Source organism: Coenobita brevimanus, chromosome 76 (assembly GCF_032717465.1).
Source record: "Coenobita brevimanus isolate Jiangsu-jjx chromosome 76, ASM3271746v2, whole genome shotgun sequence".
NCBI lineage: Eukaryota > Metazoa > Arthropoda > Malacostraca > Decapoda > Coenobitidae > Coenobita > Coenobita brevimanus.
This window is the reverse complement of record NC_137029.1, coordinates 26,512,486-26,532,004: the sequence shown is the minus strand read 5'-3', so window position 1 is coordinate 26,532,004 and position 19,519 is coordinate 26,512,486. Positions and strand designations below refer to the sequence as shown.

General features: G+C 42.9%; 1 protein-coding gene across 1 annotated transcript in view; it reads right to left on the bottom strand.

Moving 5' to 3' along the window:
• The window catches only part of LOC145408203 (neural cell adhesion molecule 2-like), a 684,210-nt gene that overhangs the window by 64,922 nt on the left and 599,769 nt on the right, over window positions 1-19,519 (bottom strand). The window contains exons 5-9 of the mRNA XM_080278958.1: window positions 11,417-11,503; window positions 10,476-10,673; window positions 9,874-10,025; window positions 8,297-8,441; window positions 1,658-1,788 (exon numbers count right to left, since the gene is read on the bottom strand). Coding sequence (XP_080135084.1) covers window positions 1,658-1,788; window positions 8,297-8,441; window positions 9,874-10,025; window positions 10,476-10,673; window positions 11,417-11,503 — 713 coding nt within the window. The remainder of the gene's footprint in view (window positions 1-1,657; window positions 1,789-8,296; window positions 8,442-9,873; window positions 10,026-10,475; window positions 10,674-11,416; window positions 11,504-19,519) is intronic.

Here is a 19,519-nt window from a genome sequence, read left to right as displayed (position 1 = left end):
TTTTCTTTCGTTTTTTTTTTTTTTCTCAGGGGTAGGAGAAGGAGATAAGTAGGATTTCGCACAAGCTAAAATGCAATGACGAAAACCCCATCTCTCTCTAGGAAGAAGAAGAGGGAGGAGGAGGAGAAGGCGGAGACGCCGAGATAAAGGGTCAAAAAGTTGTGGCCATAGAAGATTCGCTACTGAAATATTCTGCTATTTATTATTCATTCCACTTTCGAGAAGGAAGATTTGGCGTCTTCTTGAAAACTCAAAGAAAACAAAATGTTGAAAGACAGAGTTACGCATTCTTATGGGTTAAGAGCTTCCTTTAGCCCTCCTCCTTAGCTATTTATTATGCGATTTGGTTATCCAATCCCAGGGGGTGCGGGAGTGATAGGGAGGGAGGGATCGGGTCGGTGAGAGGGAGGGAGGCTGTATGCCCTTACCTGTAGGCCCACAGTGTTAGTCACGGGACAGAACACCCACGGACACATTGGTGTGAGTTATTCAAATCCTCAGCATCAGAGATTCATATCGCATCTCAAATTATATAAGGCACAGCGATTCTACTTAAGTTGTCCTGCAGTGAGTGACTTGTACATTTGGACAATATACCAATAACAGCCTCAAAGAACATAAAACAAAACTCCTGTAAGTATCCTCTAATACGGAAAGGACCGAAGCAGTCTCTAGGACCCAGTGAATCACACAACGCTGCTCAACCCGAAGTAGTTTTCATGACTGGCAGTGTTCCGCATCAGTATGGACACATCCTGTATCACTGTATGTAGCGTGTATATGTCCGCCTCTATGTATGTTGTAGTAAACGATAGGTGTTGCCGTGTGTAATGTGAGGGAGAAAATAAACCCAAACCAGTGGAGAAAACTCTTCTTTAGAACGTATTTCGCTGGCTAACCTGAAGATTTGCATAATTTCTCACAGCATTTTCAGGAGGTCAGGGGTTATCCACGTTACAATATATAATCTGCAATATTTTCAGTATCACTGCTTAAGGGATAGGCTGTATGGTAAGTAAAATAGAATTGCCAGGGCTGGTCCATAGGCCGGATTCGAATATTCCAAACCCCGAGCGTGTGTTGTCCCGTGACCAAATTGGATTGGGCAAAAAGGCAGATAGGTTGGACGAGGTGATCCAGAAAACATGATGTCCTTTAGTGCCTCGAGAGTGAACAAGACAAGAAAAACATGAATACAATCCGCTCCCTACATTGCTAGTCATCTCGGTTACACTTGCGTTGAGGAAAAAACTGTATCTACCATACTCGTACCTTTTAAAAATAAGAAAAAACTACTTATATCTTACTCGTACCTTTTAAAAATATGAAAACACTGCATCCTCTGCTCCCTCCTTGCTTGTGAAAGAGGAGGATCCCATTGTTATACTTTCCTTGCAAAAATAAGACCTAATTCATATTGATGTCGAGAATGAACAAGATGAAAACAAAAGGTGTGTTCTGTTTCATTTGCCATCTTAACGTGTACGTTGTGAAAGAGAAGACGCCAAAATAGAGCCTAATTCATTTTTGTGTCTAGAACGAATAAGATGAAAGGAAAAGATGCATTCTATTTTATTTACGTACTTGCGTGTACGTTGTGAATGAAAAAGAAACAGAAAAGGAAATAGACACTTTATCTTCCGTTCCCCATACTTACGTTGTGGAAGAATTTGATCTTGTACGGCTGCGGGTTTGCCTCCACGACACACTCCAGGTACAGTTCGCTGCCCTCCTTCAGCTGCTCAGGATGGGGCGGCCACTCCACACGCACCTCTGCCTTGGGACGGTCTGAAAGATAAGAAGTGTGCATTGTTGATAGTAGTAGTAGTAGTAGTTGTTGATGTTGTTGTTGTTGTTTTTCTTCTTGCTGCTTTGTTGTTGTTGTCATCGGCATCATTGTTATTCATCACCATAATTTTTTCCCTTTCTGTTGAAGGAATGAAATAAGGTCCAGAAATTAGGATAAAGCAAGCGCTGTTGTTATTATTGTCATTATCATCAACAGTCATCATTGTCAAGACTGCTCATCTACGGAAAGCGTGAGGTACAATTCAGACAGCGAAAGACAGATTACAAAAATGAGAGAACTGTCAGCATCATGCCCAGTGAAATCGGCCATTCATCATTCACACATGACCCAAATGCCCAAATCTTAGCTTAGCCACGTAAAGTTTCACATGCATATTTATTTTTGTGTATTTTTCTGTCAAGATGCGCTTCACATACACCCCAATAAAAAGTCGGTTATATATTATTATTTTATTCTTATATACATGCTCGCCTTTACTCGCTGTATTGGGGCAGCGCCGAAAAACAGAAGGCAGCCTCACTCACACATATTCAATCTTATCAGCTTTCGCATGTAATGGTCTAAGCAAAGCAACCTGGAACCATCCACAGCGAAGCCCCATTGATTTACGATTTGACGAGTCGATTCATGTGTTTCCTGATGCAGATTACCAAGAGTGAGCCATGTCCTTTTACACCATACCTTTCTAATTTGCTTTATTCCATACATACCTCTTACTCTTCCGGATGCTCAGACCCCTGTGATTCAAGATCTCTCCCGTACAATCCTCGTACCGTCTCTTCGGCCTGCCCTTTTTCTTACTTCCTCTATTTCTGATATTTACATTGTATCAGTCTGTCATCACCCATTGTCTCCATATTGGCAAACTCACTCCATGTCTTCTTTACATTTTCTTCATTCCATTCTCTCCATGATGCCAGACTCCATTTCTGCACATATCCGTATCAGTCTGTCATTTCCCATTCTCCCTACGTGACCAAACCGTTTTAACACATCCTGATATGTCAGTGCACCACCAGCTCCTATTTAACTTGTATTCATAATTCCATATGCACGAGGCAATAGAATACCATGTTGGCAGACTCGAGCACACCAAATGCCGCTAATATGTATCGCGAAGTTCTCATTTATTATTGCAGAATATTGCATACATTTGTCGTCTTGTGTTTGCTTTAATTAATAGGAGAGACTCGAGTTGCTGCTGAACTACCAGTGCAAAACTGTCACTCTGAATGGAAAATTATGCACGTTTGATATGTAACATAAAACATTTTTTTCTTTGTTCGTGGTCAGTAAAAGTAACATATGCAGTTTTACCTTTGTATCTCTGCCGAACAATTGTTTTTCCCAGTGACATTAAAATGCAAATAAAATTCTCGAAAATATATATCGTGTCCTGTGCTGGTCCCAGTAAGTATTTTAAAAATGGCCATTTGGTTTCTTTGATCGCCGTGTTATGGAACTGAAAGCGTGAAGGTGTTGACAAGCACTTAGATTTTTTTTTTTTTTTTTTTTTTTTCCGATAATTTCATAGGCATGCGTGATTTTTTTTTTTTTTTTTTTTTTTTTTTTTTTTTTTTGAGTCCGACTCTGGGCATAGGCTTCACAGCCTGCTTTCAAGGCCCAGCAGTCCTCCTACGTATCGCACACCTCTGCGTGTCACCACTTCGGCGCTAACACCCACTGTCCATACTGAATACATGCTTGGGCTGTCTCATACAGGACTGGTGTATTGGTATTAGCGGGGATATTTGTACGACATGTTGGAAGGTCATCTGGTAGATCAGTAAAGTCTGACTTTTATGAAATTCAAATCCTTAACCTGTTCCCTGCCCCAGCAGGATTTGAACCCGGGTCCGTTAGGACTGCAGGTCACCTCTCTACCGATTGAGCCACCACCTCCCCCAAATGATCATAGGACGTGTCTGACCTTTCTCCATCGATGCTGACTGAACTCTGTGGTGTGAGATTCAGGCTGATTGCATCTAACAGTTGCAGTGTTTCGTAAATGCCCATCAAAAAATTTGGGACTTGCCGGTCCCTCGTGCACTCAGTTTTAAACTTCTCTTTCTCGTAGCAACTTCAGAAGAGTTAGTCATATGAACCTGAGAGTTTTCATACGGACACCAGTACCTCCAGCCAACGTCAGACACTAATATTCTGCTGCGTCATAGGAGCCTGAGTGTGAAAAATACGGCATTCAGAGTGTCAGCAATGAAATACTGACTGCAAGTTTAAACTGGGCGCGGTATGAATACAGAATCCCCAAAGGGGAATGGACTTTTTGTGATATATTGTGTATTGATGCAAAGTTGAGTGATGGAGTGAATGTGCGTTCATTTACAATTCAGGAGGGAGGTGTTTGATGCAAATGGAGACCGGGGAAAAAGTAAATCCCTTAACCCCTTCAATCCCGTGATGTATTTTTAACCTGTGTCGCAGGACCAGGTAAATGAGAACAACTCAAGCTTTTCCATTCCTTGTTCTTGTTGTTGGAGAAAAGTTTGAAATAAATCATCGTTGCACTTAAATCGTTAATTCTACGGGACTCATTTCCACGGGTACACTTACTTTCTTGGCCGCTCCCCTCCCTTCATCACAGTCGCAGCTCATCGCACTTTTTTTTTTTTTTCCCTCATGCTCATTTCCGCACCATGCCTCAACACTTTCTGAAGGATATTTCAAAATTAACCTTCACTGTGTTCAGCCACTAACCCAACAACACCCATTTTCACTGGGTGTAATTTCTTTCCCGAGCCTCACCGTCCATCCGATTTCCAGCCCATCCCTCCCACTCCTTTGTTCACCACACCCACATCGTGTGCTTCCCTTTAGCGATTTCTGAGCACGACGCAGTTCACGTGGTAACAAAAAAAAAAAAAAATACTCAAGCCTTGCTACTTCCAGACGACATTACTCAACTGGGAAAGCTTTCATATGTCGAAGCGAATAATCTAAGCTGCAGTTCGAAATGTGTCTCCTGAGCTGAATAAAATCACCTGAAAAGGCCAATAATAATATAAAAATTGCGTCTTGAGACATAACGGGTTTATTCCTGTCTCCGTAACTATCTAGCCGTCCCTGTCTTTTCCCCATACCATTCTGTGTGTGTGTGTGTGTGTGTGTGTGTGTGTGTGTGTGTGTGGAACTCTGTCTATTATTTGTCGCTTCTACCCCAGCACTGAATTATGCCTTACTCTATCCTCTTTCCTACCCTTCTCCCACCTCTCTCTCTCTCTCTCTCTCTCTCTCGTTTTTCCTCCCCTCTAATCTCTTCCCACACTCTTTTAACTTCTTTTCCCCTCCCCTCTCTCACCCTCTCTCTCCTACCTCATCCCACTTCCCTCATTTCTCACTACACACACACACACACACACACACACACACACACACACACACACACACACACACACACACACACACACACACACACACACACACACACACACACACGAACTCAGTCAAACTCAAATATACAGAAACAAACACCGTTACACATTCTCTCTGTCTGTCTGTCTGTCTGTCTGTCTGTCTGTCTCTCTCTCTCTCTCTCTCTCTCTCTCTCTCTCTCTCTCTCTCTCTCTCTCTCTCTCTCTCTCTCTCTCTCACCTTATCCTCCCTATACAGGCGGTAAATCTCCTTAACTTCTCGGGAAAATATTAAAGTGGGTATTTGTCTAAGTCCAAGGTCTGTAGCGCCCCTTTTCCCTCTTCACCTGCTACTTCTGCTGCTGCTTTTCCTTCTCTTTCCCCTACTCCTACTCCTCCTCCCTATCCTCCTCCTACTTCTCATCCTCATCCTCATCGATATCCTCCTCATTCTCATCTTCATCATATTTATATTTTTATTTGTATGTTTACTCTTACTGTTACTCTTTTTACTTGCCTTTTTCGTACTCTTACTCTTTCTCCGGTCTCACGGTTTCTACATAAGGTGTAATGATATGAGAGAGAGATTAATAAATAAATTTGTTTGGAAGGAAACGCAGCGTGTTGAGAAGGGCTGAGCGGCGTGTGTGAATGTGGTATGAGCATATGGTCAGAGTGTATGAGTGAATAGTTTTGTGAATATGTAGATGGGAAATAAAACGGGGTGAGAGGACAGGGGGCCGAGAAGGGGATGGAAGGATAGTGTAGTGAGTTTGAGTTACATAGGCTTCGGTATTCTTGAAGGGGAGAGGTGTGTATGGAACAAAACATACTGAACTGTAGTCGGACAGAGGGACTTGATTCAGTATACGTGATCTGTAAGAGCCAGGAAGTGAAGCAACTGGGGTTAACCGCAGAGTAATCGTGGGGCCTGTCTGTGGAAGTTTCAGACTCTTGATGGACACCATTATGTACGGTAGAGATGAGAGAGAAATGGCCGTAATTTTTGTAGGCATAGGAGACCTCATAGTTCCTTATCTTTGTGGTTTATTTTCCCTCCTACACCTTCCTTTTTCAATATTTTATGTGTATCTGCTTTATATCGACATTCTGGATCAGTAACATACAAGAAGTGTGGTGTACAAAATAAATTACAGAGAGAGGCGTTACGAAAAATCCGAAGCCAGTTAAAATTACATAAGGTTGCTCTGCGGCTCTAACAGTAACCTCGCGCTTCCTAATTTGTCCATATACCACCAATCTACACCATTAACTTAAGACCCCGCTGTGCACATATCATCAGGTCTACCCTACGTTATAAAACCACCCATTCACCATCACTGCCACTTTAAATTTCTATCCTGTCATTGCTCCATGTACCATCAAGCCTACCCCATCAACCATCAGCCTCGCATTCCCTGTCATCAACCCTGCCTTACCCAACCAGTCCACCAAGTCTGCCCTGCCAAACCTGTCCACCTACCTCCACGCCTACGCCATTAACCCGAGCATTATTCTGCCAATACCAACCTCACCCTACCTAATTTCACTTCCTGTCACCATCCTTATCAAATCTAGCTCCTTTTTCACCAGTCGTAAACTTGATATGAACCTCCCTTAACCCAGCGTCACAAGTCATGCCTAATCAAACTCCCTTCCACCCTGTCACCAGCCCTACCTGTTCCTATTCTTCCATCCATCGCCAGCTTCACCCCATCAGCCTCCAACCTTAATGCCCCTACCATTAACTCTAGCCTGATTTATCTATCCACCCTCTGCCTTTCCATTACAGTCGCCTATTATTGCTCCACCTGCCCTCAACCGCCAACCTTACTCTCCCTGCCATAAACATCTTAACTCTGATCCCCTTCCCACCATCCCAGCCCTAAAGAACCAAAAAAATTGTTGCCCCTCTGGTTCTGATCTACCCTCGTTGACTTTGCTACTGCCGCCAGATTTTACTCTCTATACCTCAAACCCATTTCTAACTACCCTAACTTTCCTACCGCAGTAATCCTTCCCTCGCTACATTCACTTTGCTCCCGCCATCTACCCTAACTTTTCTACCTTTGCCGCTCTACTTACTATGCACCTCCTGCCCTAACTTTGCTACCTCACTGATTCCGCCTCACCTAGACTACTTTAACTTTGTTCCTACCGTCTACTCTACCTTTTCTCCCCCTCCCGCTAACTCAGCCTAAAATGGCATCAGTTCCCCTCTCCTACCTAATTTTCGTACCGCCACTCCTGCCTTACCAAATCTGTAATCACTTTAGGCCGTATTTTCCTTGGTTCACGGGGGTTTCCTGTCGTCTCTTCCTTGACAGTTTATTTCTGTATTGGGCGCCTTGGCATTCTTTTGTATGTAATTGATGTAGTGTGTCGACATAACGAAAGTAAAAACTGTATACAGGAGAATATAAAGGTATAATACGTAGAAAGTAAACTAAGAAGAAAAGGAAGAGGTAAAAAGAAAGCCTCATTTGGCGACAAGAATATGAACCTTTTTTTCTATTTCCAATCTTGCATCGTCAGTGTCTAGCCGCCCTTCACGTACTTTAATCTTTAAAATACCTAATTTATAATCACTCTGTCAACCCTATACTATCATACCATTAACTTATCGCCAGTGCTTTATTATCAGCTTTTGTCTTCAGCTTTACTCCCCTACCTCCAACTTTACTCCTCACCCTCCGACTTTGTTCCTCTTCCCTCCAACTCTACTTTTCTGCCTCCAACTTTAGTCCTTTCTCTCCAGCTTTGTTCCTCTTATCCTCAACTTTGCTCTCTTATCTGCAGGTTTAATCCTCTCCCTCCAATATCTTTCCTCTTACCCTCAACTCTACTCTCCTACCTGCAGCTTTACCCTCCCACCTCCAACTTTACTCTCCTGCCTCCAACTTTACACCCCTGTCTCCTACTTTTCTCCTCTTACTTCAGTCCTTCATGTAACTCCATTTTTATTTCTTCTACCTCCAGCTTCAGTACTCCGCCTCCAGTACCACTCCCGGTGCGTCAGTTTCCTTCTCATATCTCGGACCTGACTCCTTCTACCTCCATGAAAACTTTTCATACACATCCCGTTTCACTTCTACCTTCAGCCACTCCGGGTACTCACAAGCCACGTTGAGGGTAATGATGTCCTGCAGAGTATCATGCGGCAGGGCGGGGTTGAGGGCACGACACAACAGCTGCCTCCCGTGGTGGTTGCGGGCGGGGACCAAACTCAGCACGCTTATCGTCTCACGGCCAGCTTTCGTCACCTGAGTAGGGAGATGAGAGTTGGCATTACACACATTTTTGTTCCGCGGCCTACGTTTGTCAGCTGAAGAAGAAGTGAGGAGTTGACTTAGTACACACTAATGTTAGCATTCTTGTGGTTGAGTCGTCATTTTGTACATAGTCAACTCCGATATTATTATTATTTTCGTCTTCATTACCGTCTTCATTATCTTGACGATCTGAAAATTTTCTGTGATTGCAGTCCGCAGGATAACAGGCAATAGGTTTGAATGGAAAACGATGGGAGAGGCCTTTGTCCAGCAGTGGACTGACTCTAGATGATGATGATGATGATGGTAATATCAGTTCATCATCATCATTCATCATCATCATCGCCTTTCAGTCTGCAGCATCAACCTATCTCTACCCAGAAACAGGCAGAGGGAAATGCACACACAGCAGTAAAGCCACGATCAGTATCCAGCTATATTAGTTGAACACCTCCATTCACTTTTCGTTCGTTTTACATAGTCTTTCAGTGGGGAAGATTAAAATGAGCTGTAGTGGGCACGTGTTTGCTATTAACCCGTTCAATCTGATGACGTGTTTTCGTTTATCCGTACTACTTCTAGGCGATTTTAATCAGGCTTAAGGGGAATTAACTTCAGATCCTTCGTTAGTTTAATAAAATATAAGAGTAAAACAAAATAGACGTTACCGGATCGAATGGCTATAATCACTTATATCAGTGAATGAGCTTCAAAATCAGGGCCACGTAATTCTAGGCCCAGGACGCTTTCTAGTACTTGTCGTTACCAGTCAGCGGGAAAGGAAGAGAAGCGCTATTACCTTTCTTTAATATTTTAGCTATGTATGGATGCATTATTTCCTTAAGCAGTCACAAGACGGTTTTGTTCAGCTGAGGGGAAATCTGTTAGTCGGAGGGTTGAAAAGTATCTCAATTAACCTTTGGACTGCTGGAAAATCCCCCAGTTGAGTAAAATGGTCTAAATGTAGCCTGAACATAACACACAGGTGCGGCCACGGCAGGGAAAGAATTAAAGTGTCATGTGCGGAGAGGCTGGTAATGAAGAGGTGTCAGGGAGCCTCATAATCCCACGTGAATGTGACCTTTGATCCTCCCTCTGGCGTCAACTCTGGGACTGTACTGTAGGAGGGACTGTGTTGGGCTGGAGGTTGGATTCAGCTCGGGGGATAGTATTTTCCCGTAAACCGCGACTTTGGACAATAGTATGCATAGTACACTTTTCAGAGGAGAGAGATATGAACTATGGGATGTTTGTAAAGGGCTTAGTATTATGGACATGTTTACGTAAGATTAATACTAGGGTTGTGCTTTCTTCATACAAATGCACATTGTTATTTAAGCTAGCTTCAGGGTTCAGTGACACTGGAGAAGTGGTGTTAATGAATAGTTTTGTGTGTGTGTGTGTGTGTGTTTACGGGACTCACGTTGATATGCTGAGCGTGTAAGGTGCGTCCATCCCTATACCAGGTAAGCTGGGCAGGTGGGTTGCTTCCTTTGGCCGTACAGGTAAGCTCGGCCTCTCGTCCCTCCACCAGCGGGTTTTCAGACGAGGTTATTTCCACACTTACTGGTCCACCTGAAGGAAATTGTATAGAATTGTTTTTAGTCGACAAGAGTCTAGGTCTGCTCTTAGCAACATCTATAGTGTAACACGAGACTTGAAGTTACAAGTTAAAAAGCGAAGTAGCTGACAATATTTAAACTGCTGTACTCTGATCACATTAACCTGGCCAAGAATTACCATCTTTCCATCTGCAGTGCCAAGTTAACAAGGGATTAATATTAGAATATGATACAAATCTCGAGAAAGTGCTATGGAAAGGCTGTAGAGTGTAGTATTGTTGTATCTTGCCATCAAGCCTACATAAAATAGGTTACAAATGGATGAAACTCTTCACCAAATTAACGTGAACTTAGTTTAATGAAAGCGTACAGGTGTGGTTGCTAACGGAAATCTTCGCCAAGGTAAAGATAAAAAATAACATGCACAGGTGATACTTCGAGAAGGTACTAATTAAAAACGTACAGGTAACATTGCGCAGGTAGGTGGCGCTGGCAGGCTTAGTGACGTCGTTATTGGAGGCTTGACAGGTGAAGGGGAGTGAGAGGTCCTTTCTTGACGCGGGCACCTCCAGACTGTTGAAGGTGCCGTCCCCTGTCACCGTACTGTTTGGGTCCACCACCTGACCCCCCTGAACCCACACCACGCTGGCTGGAGGGTCACCTGGGAGAGAGAAAGGGAGGTCGAGGGGAATTTTAGTGCGTTTGCTCTAACTTGGCAGAGCTCCTTGACCTTTTAGCTCAAGTGGTTACTAGTTGATTTGACTAGTAACCAGAGGGATTAATTCCTTATAATTAAGAATCATTACATGTCATGCAACCACTCTTCAGTATTCACATTCCGTCAGGTGAAGACTCTGGATTAGTTATTATTTTTATCATCAATATTATCATCATCACCATCATTACCAATATCGCCATCCATCGTCACCATCATTACCAATATCGTCATCCATCGTCCGTTAGTCATCATCATTCACTCTTCCAATATTCCTTTAGTCTCCTATATTCTCCCGGTCACTCAGCTTTCTTCCATTCCCCAGTACTTCCTAATCTCCCACTTTTCTCCCATTTCCCTCCAGTTTCCCCAGTTCTCCCCCATTCCTCAGGTTTCCCCTATTTTCCCTCCCTTTTCACCCAGTTCTCCACCATTCCCCTGATTTCCTCTAATTTTCCTTCAGATCCCCCAGTTCTCCAATATTCTGGGGTTTCCCTATGTTTCCCTTTATGTTCCCCAAGTTTATCGTTCTCCAGACTTCCCCCAGGTGTATAACAATTTTCCCCAGTTCATTTCCATTCCTTAAAGTTCCCTTAGTTTCCCCTAGTTCTCCAGCATTCCTCCATATTTCCTACAGTTAGTGTATCATCCAAGATTCCCCAGTCCCCCAGTTCTCCCCCAGTACTTACCCCCTACGGCGCGACACACGACATCATCTTTGTCCCCTGGGTTAACGGGGGAGTGGTGGGGGATGATCTCAACCCGGTCAGGAGGCACTGTGGGATAGGGATATGACAGGGTTAGTACGGGAGGGAAATGGTAAAGGATAGGAAGAAGTGTATGAAAATGTAACAAGAAAAAGAAGTAATGATATATATATATGCAGATGTAAGAAGAAATGGAGGGATATAACACATGAGGTACCTTATATAACCTGGGAGGGAATGTAGGAGAGAAATGTAGCAGGGTTAAAGTGGGTGATAAATTTTGATACAATTACGAGGAGTACAGAAGGATAAAATGTAATAATAACTGAACAACCTGGGCGGCAAGGAGGCACAATGGGAGAGGCATATTGTAGAGTTTGTATGGCAGGGATATTCTGAAGGATTGGTACGTGTGTGATAAATGACAAAGACTGAGAAACTACAAAAATAATATCTTGCATCCCGTGATTGTGTGTTTTATGTATTCTTATTATCTGTACACGATTTTATTCGGCTTAGAGAAAACTACATACCACCTTTCTGTAAGTTTAAATAAAGGCTGGGATAATGGTGATGTTTTTGGATTCCACCTCACCCCATCCTTTCAGTGCTAATAAGAGCTGCGATGATGATGATAGTGATGCTAATGATGATGAGTGTGAATCCTATCTCCACCTTTTTTCGCTGGGATTAGGAATGATGATGATGGTGTGATGATTGTGGATCCTGTCTAGGGTCCCATCTTTTTCACCTGGATTAAGTATTGGGATGATGATGATGATGATGATGAAACTGGCTTTACTACACCAGTGACAATTGCGTATCCAGGGTCATAGGAGGGGTCATCTCTTGGGTGATTATCCTCGGCTCATAACGCTGATATGGAGGGGAGAGGAGAAGATGAGAAGATAAAAGAAAAATGAAAGAAAAATATTACGAGTATCAAGGAACTCTTGAAACATTTCGTGATATATGGAAGGATATTTTTTTTTTTAAGTATATAGGTGAATTGTTAATTACGCAGTCGGAAACAAAAGTTCGCCAAGTTTTTCACCATTTCTGTCCCTCATTTTCGTCTTCTATGACTGATACTCACAAGTTGAGAGGTACTTGATGTTTCTTTGCCCATAGATATTCTCTCTGAAATGATGCGCCACGACGGATAATCGCGGACATGCCCCTAGTGTGAAGTAGTAGCAGTGGAACAGTATGCAAACTTTTGTACCAGGATGAATTTTACGTCTGTTGAAGAGGAGAAAAAATAAAAAGGATACGCCCATGATTTACCCCTCTTTTCTTTAGGGGGGTGGGAAGAGATGGCAGGGACAAGCGTGTTTGTGTTTCCAACTCTTGGCCGAGACCCAAGAGTTCTTCTACGCGCCAAGCACCTTCACATGTCACGATTTCTGCTCAGATACCTACCGTCCATACTTATTAGGACTGTGACGTTCAGGTTAAGGATGGAAGCATTTTTTTTTTTTTTTCTAATTTTTAAAATTAAAATCCAACCATGATACCGCTCCCTGTTCCACTCAGGGATCGTACTCGCGTCTTTTCGAATAGCAGACCAGTTCCCTAACCACTCGACCACCACCCCCCTCAGTCACTTGGTGAGTAGACAGATTGCATTGACCGTATTGCCTTGCGTCCATCCCTTCCGCGTACGCAGTGCCACGAGTCACTATACCTCCGTTAGTGTCATGTTACTGTCGAATTATAACTAGAAATAATTTAATATTGCGATCTGGCCATTCATTGGATTCCTCGCATGCCACTCAACCTAGGACAGAACCGAAAAAGCCAGCGCACGGAAATGTCGATGGTTTTTCAACTTTTGGTGTGTGTGTGTGTGTGTGTGTGTGTGTGTGTGTGTGTGTGTGTGTGTGTGTGTGTGTGTGTGTGTGTGTGCGGGGTGGATGGGAAATGGTGGTTTTGATGCCTATTCTTTACTCTTTCCCATTAACGCACTCATTCTCATTTCTCTTTTTTTTCTCTCTTCGTTTCTCTCTCTCTCTCTCTCTCTCTCTCTCTCTCTCTCTCTCTCTCTCTCTCTCTCTCTATCTATCTATCTATCTATCTATCTATCTGAACCAACCATTGTATATTTGGATGTGTGTTCCAGGAAATATGTGAATGCACGTGCTAGTGTGCTGGAAGATGTATGTACGTGCGTGTGTGTGTACCGTTTATTTGTGGTTGTGTGTGTATGTACCGTATATTTGTCTTTGCGTGTGTCTGTGTGTGTGCGTGTGCGTGAGCGTGTGGGGCGTCATCCATCAGTGGTCTCCCACAGCATGGGGGAAGCCCACGGATTTACATAATGGGGGAAAGAGAGAGAGAGAGAGAGAGAGAGAGAGAGAGACAGACAGAGACAGAGAGGGGAGGTGTAAATTATGAGTGGAGTGGGAAGAGAGAGATGAGGATAGTATGAGGAGAAAGCCTTAAGAAAGAGAGGAAATGGGGAGAAGAGAATGAAGGAGGAGTGGAAGGAAGGGCAAGGTGGAAGTGGGTGAAGGAGAATAAGAAGAGTCAAGAAGCGAGGGAAGAGGAAGAGGGGAGAAGGAAATCAAGGGGGGGGAGGTAATTCGGTAACTCAATGAGATGAAAGTGTAAGGGAGAAGGGAAGGAAGCGAAGTGGGGGGAGGGAGGCAAGAGAGAGAGAGAGTGGGAGAGCGATAAGGGAGAGATAAAGAGGAAGGGAAGGGAAGAAGCAACGGAAAAGAAAAAGAAGGGAGAGGAGGGAAGAATGTGGAGACTCAGATAAAGAAGGGAAGTAGAAAAAGAAAGAGGGAAATAATAAAAGGGGGTAGAAATAGAGGGAGAGGGTGGAGGTAAACGGAGAATTTGAGAGAGGGAAATGTGGAGGGGAGAACACTCTCTCTCTCTCTCTCTCTCTCTCTCTCTCTCTCTCTCTCCCACCTCCACTTGCGTCCACACGTCCGCAGCGGAGCAAACAGAGTCATTAGGGTGCACAATATGGGAAACTAAGGTACTACCATTAATCCATTTGTCCCTTGCCTCTCCCCAGAGCACAGGGGTTCAGTAAGGGTGAAGCAGGGGGATTCTCGCGAGATTAACCCCTTGGATCTGGTAACATTTTTATTTTATTTTTACCAACACATGATGATTGAACGATTATATTCAACCCTCTTAGTGAGCCTGCTAATTTCAAGCTATTTCTAACCACAAGATGGTCTCGGGTTAGCATGATATAGGCTTTTGGAAGTACCGAGAAAATTATTATAAAAAACGAGACCATATTTACCGTTAAAAGACTCATTACTACCTGTTTCATGGCGATTTAGTATTGTAATTCCACCTAAATTCCCTTCACCACTAAACTTGCATGGAGGTTTTGTTTTCACCTGTGTATGTTGGGCAGTTTGTCTGTTTGTGTACAAGATATTTCAGTAAGTTGTTATCGGACTTCAATGAAATCTAGTGGATAGGTGGGCAGTGAATCCGAGAATAGTTACAGTAATAATGATTTTGAGGTAGATTCGGATACGGCTGTAGGATAAAATCATAAATATTATTGTTGGTGGTGGCGGTGTGAACTCTGAGTGGTTTCTAGAGTCACAAGTCACCTTAGACGGAATGAGAGAGAGAGGGGGGGGGATGTGGAAGGAAGGGACGGGAGGGGTAGGGGGAGGACAGGGAGGGGAGTGGGTAGAGGGAGCGAAAGGAAGGGAGGGGAACGAGGGAGAAAATGGAAGGGAAGGGAGGAGAGGGAGGTTAGAGGAAAGGAAAGCAGAGGATCTCGCGGGTCTACACAAGCACGGCAGTTTTGGATCAGTCACACACACACACACACACACACACACACACACACACACACACACACACACACACACACACACACACACACACACACACACACACACACACACACACACACACACACACACACACACACACACACACACACACACACACACACACACACACACACACACACACACACACACACACACACACACACACACACACACACACACACACACACACACACACGAGTGTACGTGCATAGTATAAATGCACATGATCTCACATGCACGCACGCACATGCACACACAAAACATACACACAAGAAAGTAGGCAAAATACTTCCTAATCTGTGTGTATATGTATGTATGTATGTGTTCATGCACATATATATATATATATATATATATATATATATATATATATATATATATATATATATATATATATATATATATATATATATATATATATATACGTATTTATGTATGCATGCATGTATGTTATGTATGTAAATGAATTAATATATGTATGTATGTATTTATGTATGCATGCATGTATGTATGTATGTTATGAATGTATTTATGTATGAATGCATACATGTATGTATGTAATCGTAGTATATATAAGCATCTCTTCAATAATGCATGCACGTAATCAAACCTATGTGTACTGTACGTACAATAATGGATTCACATAATTAAAGGTTGTGTGTACGTGTGAGTGAATGCATATATTAATGTTAATGTAGCTGTGTACCCACGTCCGTTCTTTGTGTGGTGATATTTACTGCATCTATCGGCTGTGCAAATGTATGTCGTTCTCGTTCGATAGATTTAATTTGCACCAGTATTGGGTCAAAATAATTCTAGAAACCCTTTCACTGCGATGACGTGTTCTTTTCACTTTCTTATTCCTGCCTTCAGACGATTGCACTTGATTTTGAAACATTTCTTGACCCGTATGCTCGTCTGTTAAGGAAGTTCCCTAACACCTCTTCCTAGGCGATTTATTTTGCTTGGCGGCTCAGTGGTAGAGCGCCTGACTCGAGACCGAAGAGTCGTGTGTTCGCTCCGCGCCAGGGTAAGCTGCCTTGCCGGGAGAGGTAACGCTTTCCTGTCACCTAGCAGGTTGTAGCAGCCGTGGCCCAGTGGGTTAGAGCGCTTTGACCGAAGGGTCGGAGGTTAGAGTCCACCCAAGGATCATTGGTAGATATCAGGAAGGGCATCCGGCCATAAAATGCTACACGCCCCAAAACCAAAGTCCTCTACCCAGGGACAACGCCTTAACCTTTGTCGAAAAATGGGGACACGGGGTAAAAAAAAAAAAAAAAAAAAAAAAAAAAATTGACTCCTTACTCCTCTGTGTCATTTAAATCAATCAAATATCACTTAACTCAGCATTAAATAACATAGAGATTGATATGAAGTAAACTTATGCAAAAGTAAATCGCCAAGGAAGAGGTGCTAGGGGGATTCCTTAACCGACAAGAATACGAGTCCATGTACTGAAGAGGTTAATGAATCCTATGTCTAACCCTAAATTTTTAAAAGCCTCTCCTAAGTGTGTAAATATTATCGACTTTTACCAAGGGTTTTCAAAGACCGTACTCAACCCACGAGATAACCTTCTGTTACGCTATGTTGGATTTATTCTTACTGATTTATTGTCATGGAATCGCTCAGTCCTGCAGGTAAAAAAAAATATATATGTTCAGATGGTTAGGCTTGTGATATGGATCCAGGATTCTGAGGGCTTCAATGATATATGGCTGACTGTGTGGCCCATTGCACTAGGTATGTTGCTGAGAGCTCTTCCACATTCGTACTTCCTCGTTACTTGTTTCTGGGTCGTACCTCATCTCGCCTTCATGTGGGAAAAATGTCAGAAAATTATTGATGATGAAGATGATGATGACCCTACTGTATATCGCTGCATCTCTAATGTTACTGGTGTTAAAACAGTGACTGCAACCCACCGTCCAACACATTTAGTGTTGTCATAATATAACTTATACGACTCAGGGAAGAGACAAAGGAGGGAGGGAGAGGCGCAGAATTGGAATTTAGAGTCAAATTCCATACATAACAGAAAACTGAAACTCATCCCAGCCCTGACAGAAGCCCTTTGAAATTAGTTTGGCTCGTATAACTCTAGAATATTAGAGGAATATATGAAAAACTGGAGGGGCACTCAGTGGAGCGCATCTCTCTGACAAGGGCAACGTAATTTCCAAACCGCTCTTCATACCACTGGGTTAGGTTTTCTCGTCACTGATTAGGGTATCACATAAAGTGTTTTCCGGTTCCAGAATCTATAATACAATCCGGATCGGTCCCCAAAATTTATCGATTGTTCCCTGGGACATGGGCTATCTACCCACAAAAATTGGTCCAGATCTCTCTTTTAGTTTTTGAGTAATCCTACTAACAGACAAACAAACAAACAAACAAAATTTTAATCCTACTAACAGACAAACAAACAAACAAACAAAAAGGGTGAAAACATAGGCCTACTCTCCTTGTCGGAGAAAACAATAGGCAGTGAAAGTAGTGAATGTGCTCAGGATAGATGGTGATGACGGGACTGCACTGTGTGAGAGTGTGGTGAATAGTGTGTGAACTGTGTCTGTGATGTAGTTATGTGTGGGAAGTCAGGTGTGGGTGTGGGTTTGGTGTGTAGCAGGTCAGGTGTGTGTGTGGGTGTCATGTGTGGCAAGTCAGGTGTGGGTGTGGGTATGATGTGTGGCAGGACTGTGAAGGTGTGAAATGTCACGTACCGTATGTGTTTGGGGGAAAGGGGAAACCGTTGCATAAGTTTTCAGGTGAAGAGAGGAAAGAGAGGTTGTGTGTGAAATAATTTTGGTCTGTTTAAGCCTGGTTGAGGGTATACTGCCAAAGGACGTCAGAAAATTATTAATATAATAAAGAGAAAACGCATGACATCATTTATACTTTTCGTTTACTACCTGCAGACGATTTGATCCACATTAGGAGATATTTTTTTCCAGCTGTAGGGGTTAGATAGAGCCTTCATTAGACAATTCTCGACCATTGATGCTTCCTAGGCTGAGTAAAATCGTCTATTGGTAAGATGGCTACTGTTAAAAATGCATCGTAGGACTGGAGGGATTAACTGAATTCTTTGTATGATAAACTTGCTGAATATCTCCAGAAGTCCTCTACATTTCGCATATAAGAGCAAGCAAGCACATATTAATACACACACACACACACACACACTAGCAAAAATGGAACTACACAAACACACACAGCCACACATTTCCTTGCCATAAACGTGCAAGATAAACCCCAGATAACATAAAACACACATAAAGCAGCAAGGGCTCTCCACCACAACACACACCCGGCCCAGACGCAGGCTAACTACACCATCGTTTATTGCAGCACACACACACACACACACACACACACACACACACACACACACACACACACACACACACACACACACACACACACACACACACACACACACACACACACACACACACACACACACACACACACACACACACACACACACACACACACACACACACACACACACACACACACACACACACAGAAATCCGTATCTTCAGGCATTAATACAAGATTCAAAACTTATTGCCTTCCTTCGATTAGGTCGGTTTGCGAATTTGCCGACCCATTTGTCTAATCTGGGTTCAGTTTCATCCCTGGCAGACAGTTTAGGGGGTAGGCTACGGTGGCATGTCTTAACGTCAATCTAAACTCCATAAACTCACGTCTATATCCTTGCATGAAACATCGGGTGGGGGTGGGTCACTTCTCATATGTCTCTGCCCTGTTAGTTGCTCTTCATGGCCTGTAAAACACTGCTCGTAAAAGTGTAAAGTAGAGCTTTTAGGTGTGTGCAGGCCGAGTGGTACAGTACATACATACATACTGTACACACATACATACATTCATACATACATACATACATACATACTAACATACTAACATACTTAACATACATACATACATACTTAATTACAATAACATACATACATACATATATACATTAACATACATATATACTGTACATGCATACATAAATATATACATACATACATACATACTCAGTTACATACAGGCATCAGACGACCAGTTTTACAGCACTGTACAGTATGCATTTTTTCAGTAGCTTGGTATATTACACTCAGCTATGTCACTCATAAAAGTTCAGTCAGCTGGCATGAAAGTGAATAGTAAGCGACTCAGAATTACCCAACACACCGGACCATATGGAGAAATATCGTGGAACGTAGGAGGCTCTGTACACCCTTTGTTGAAA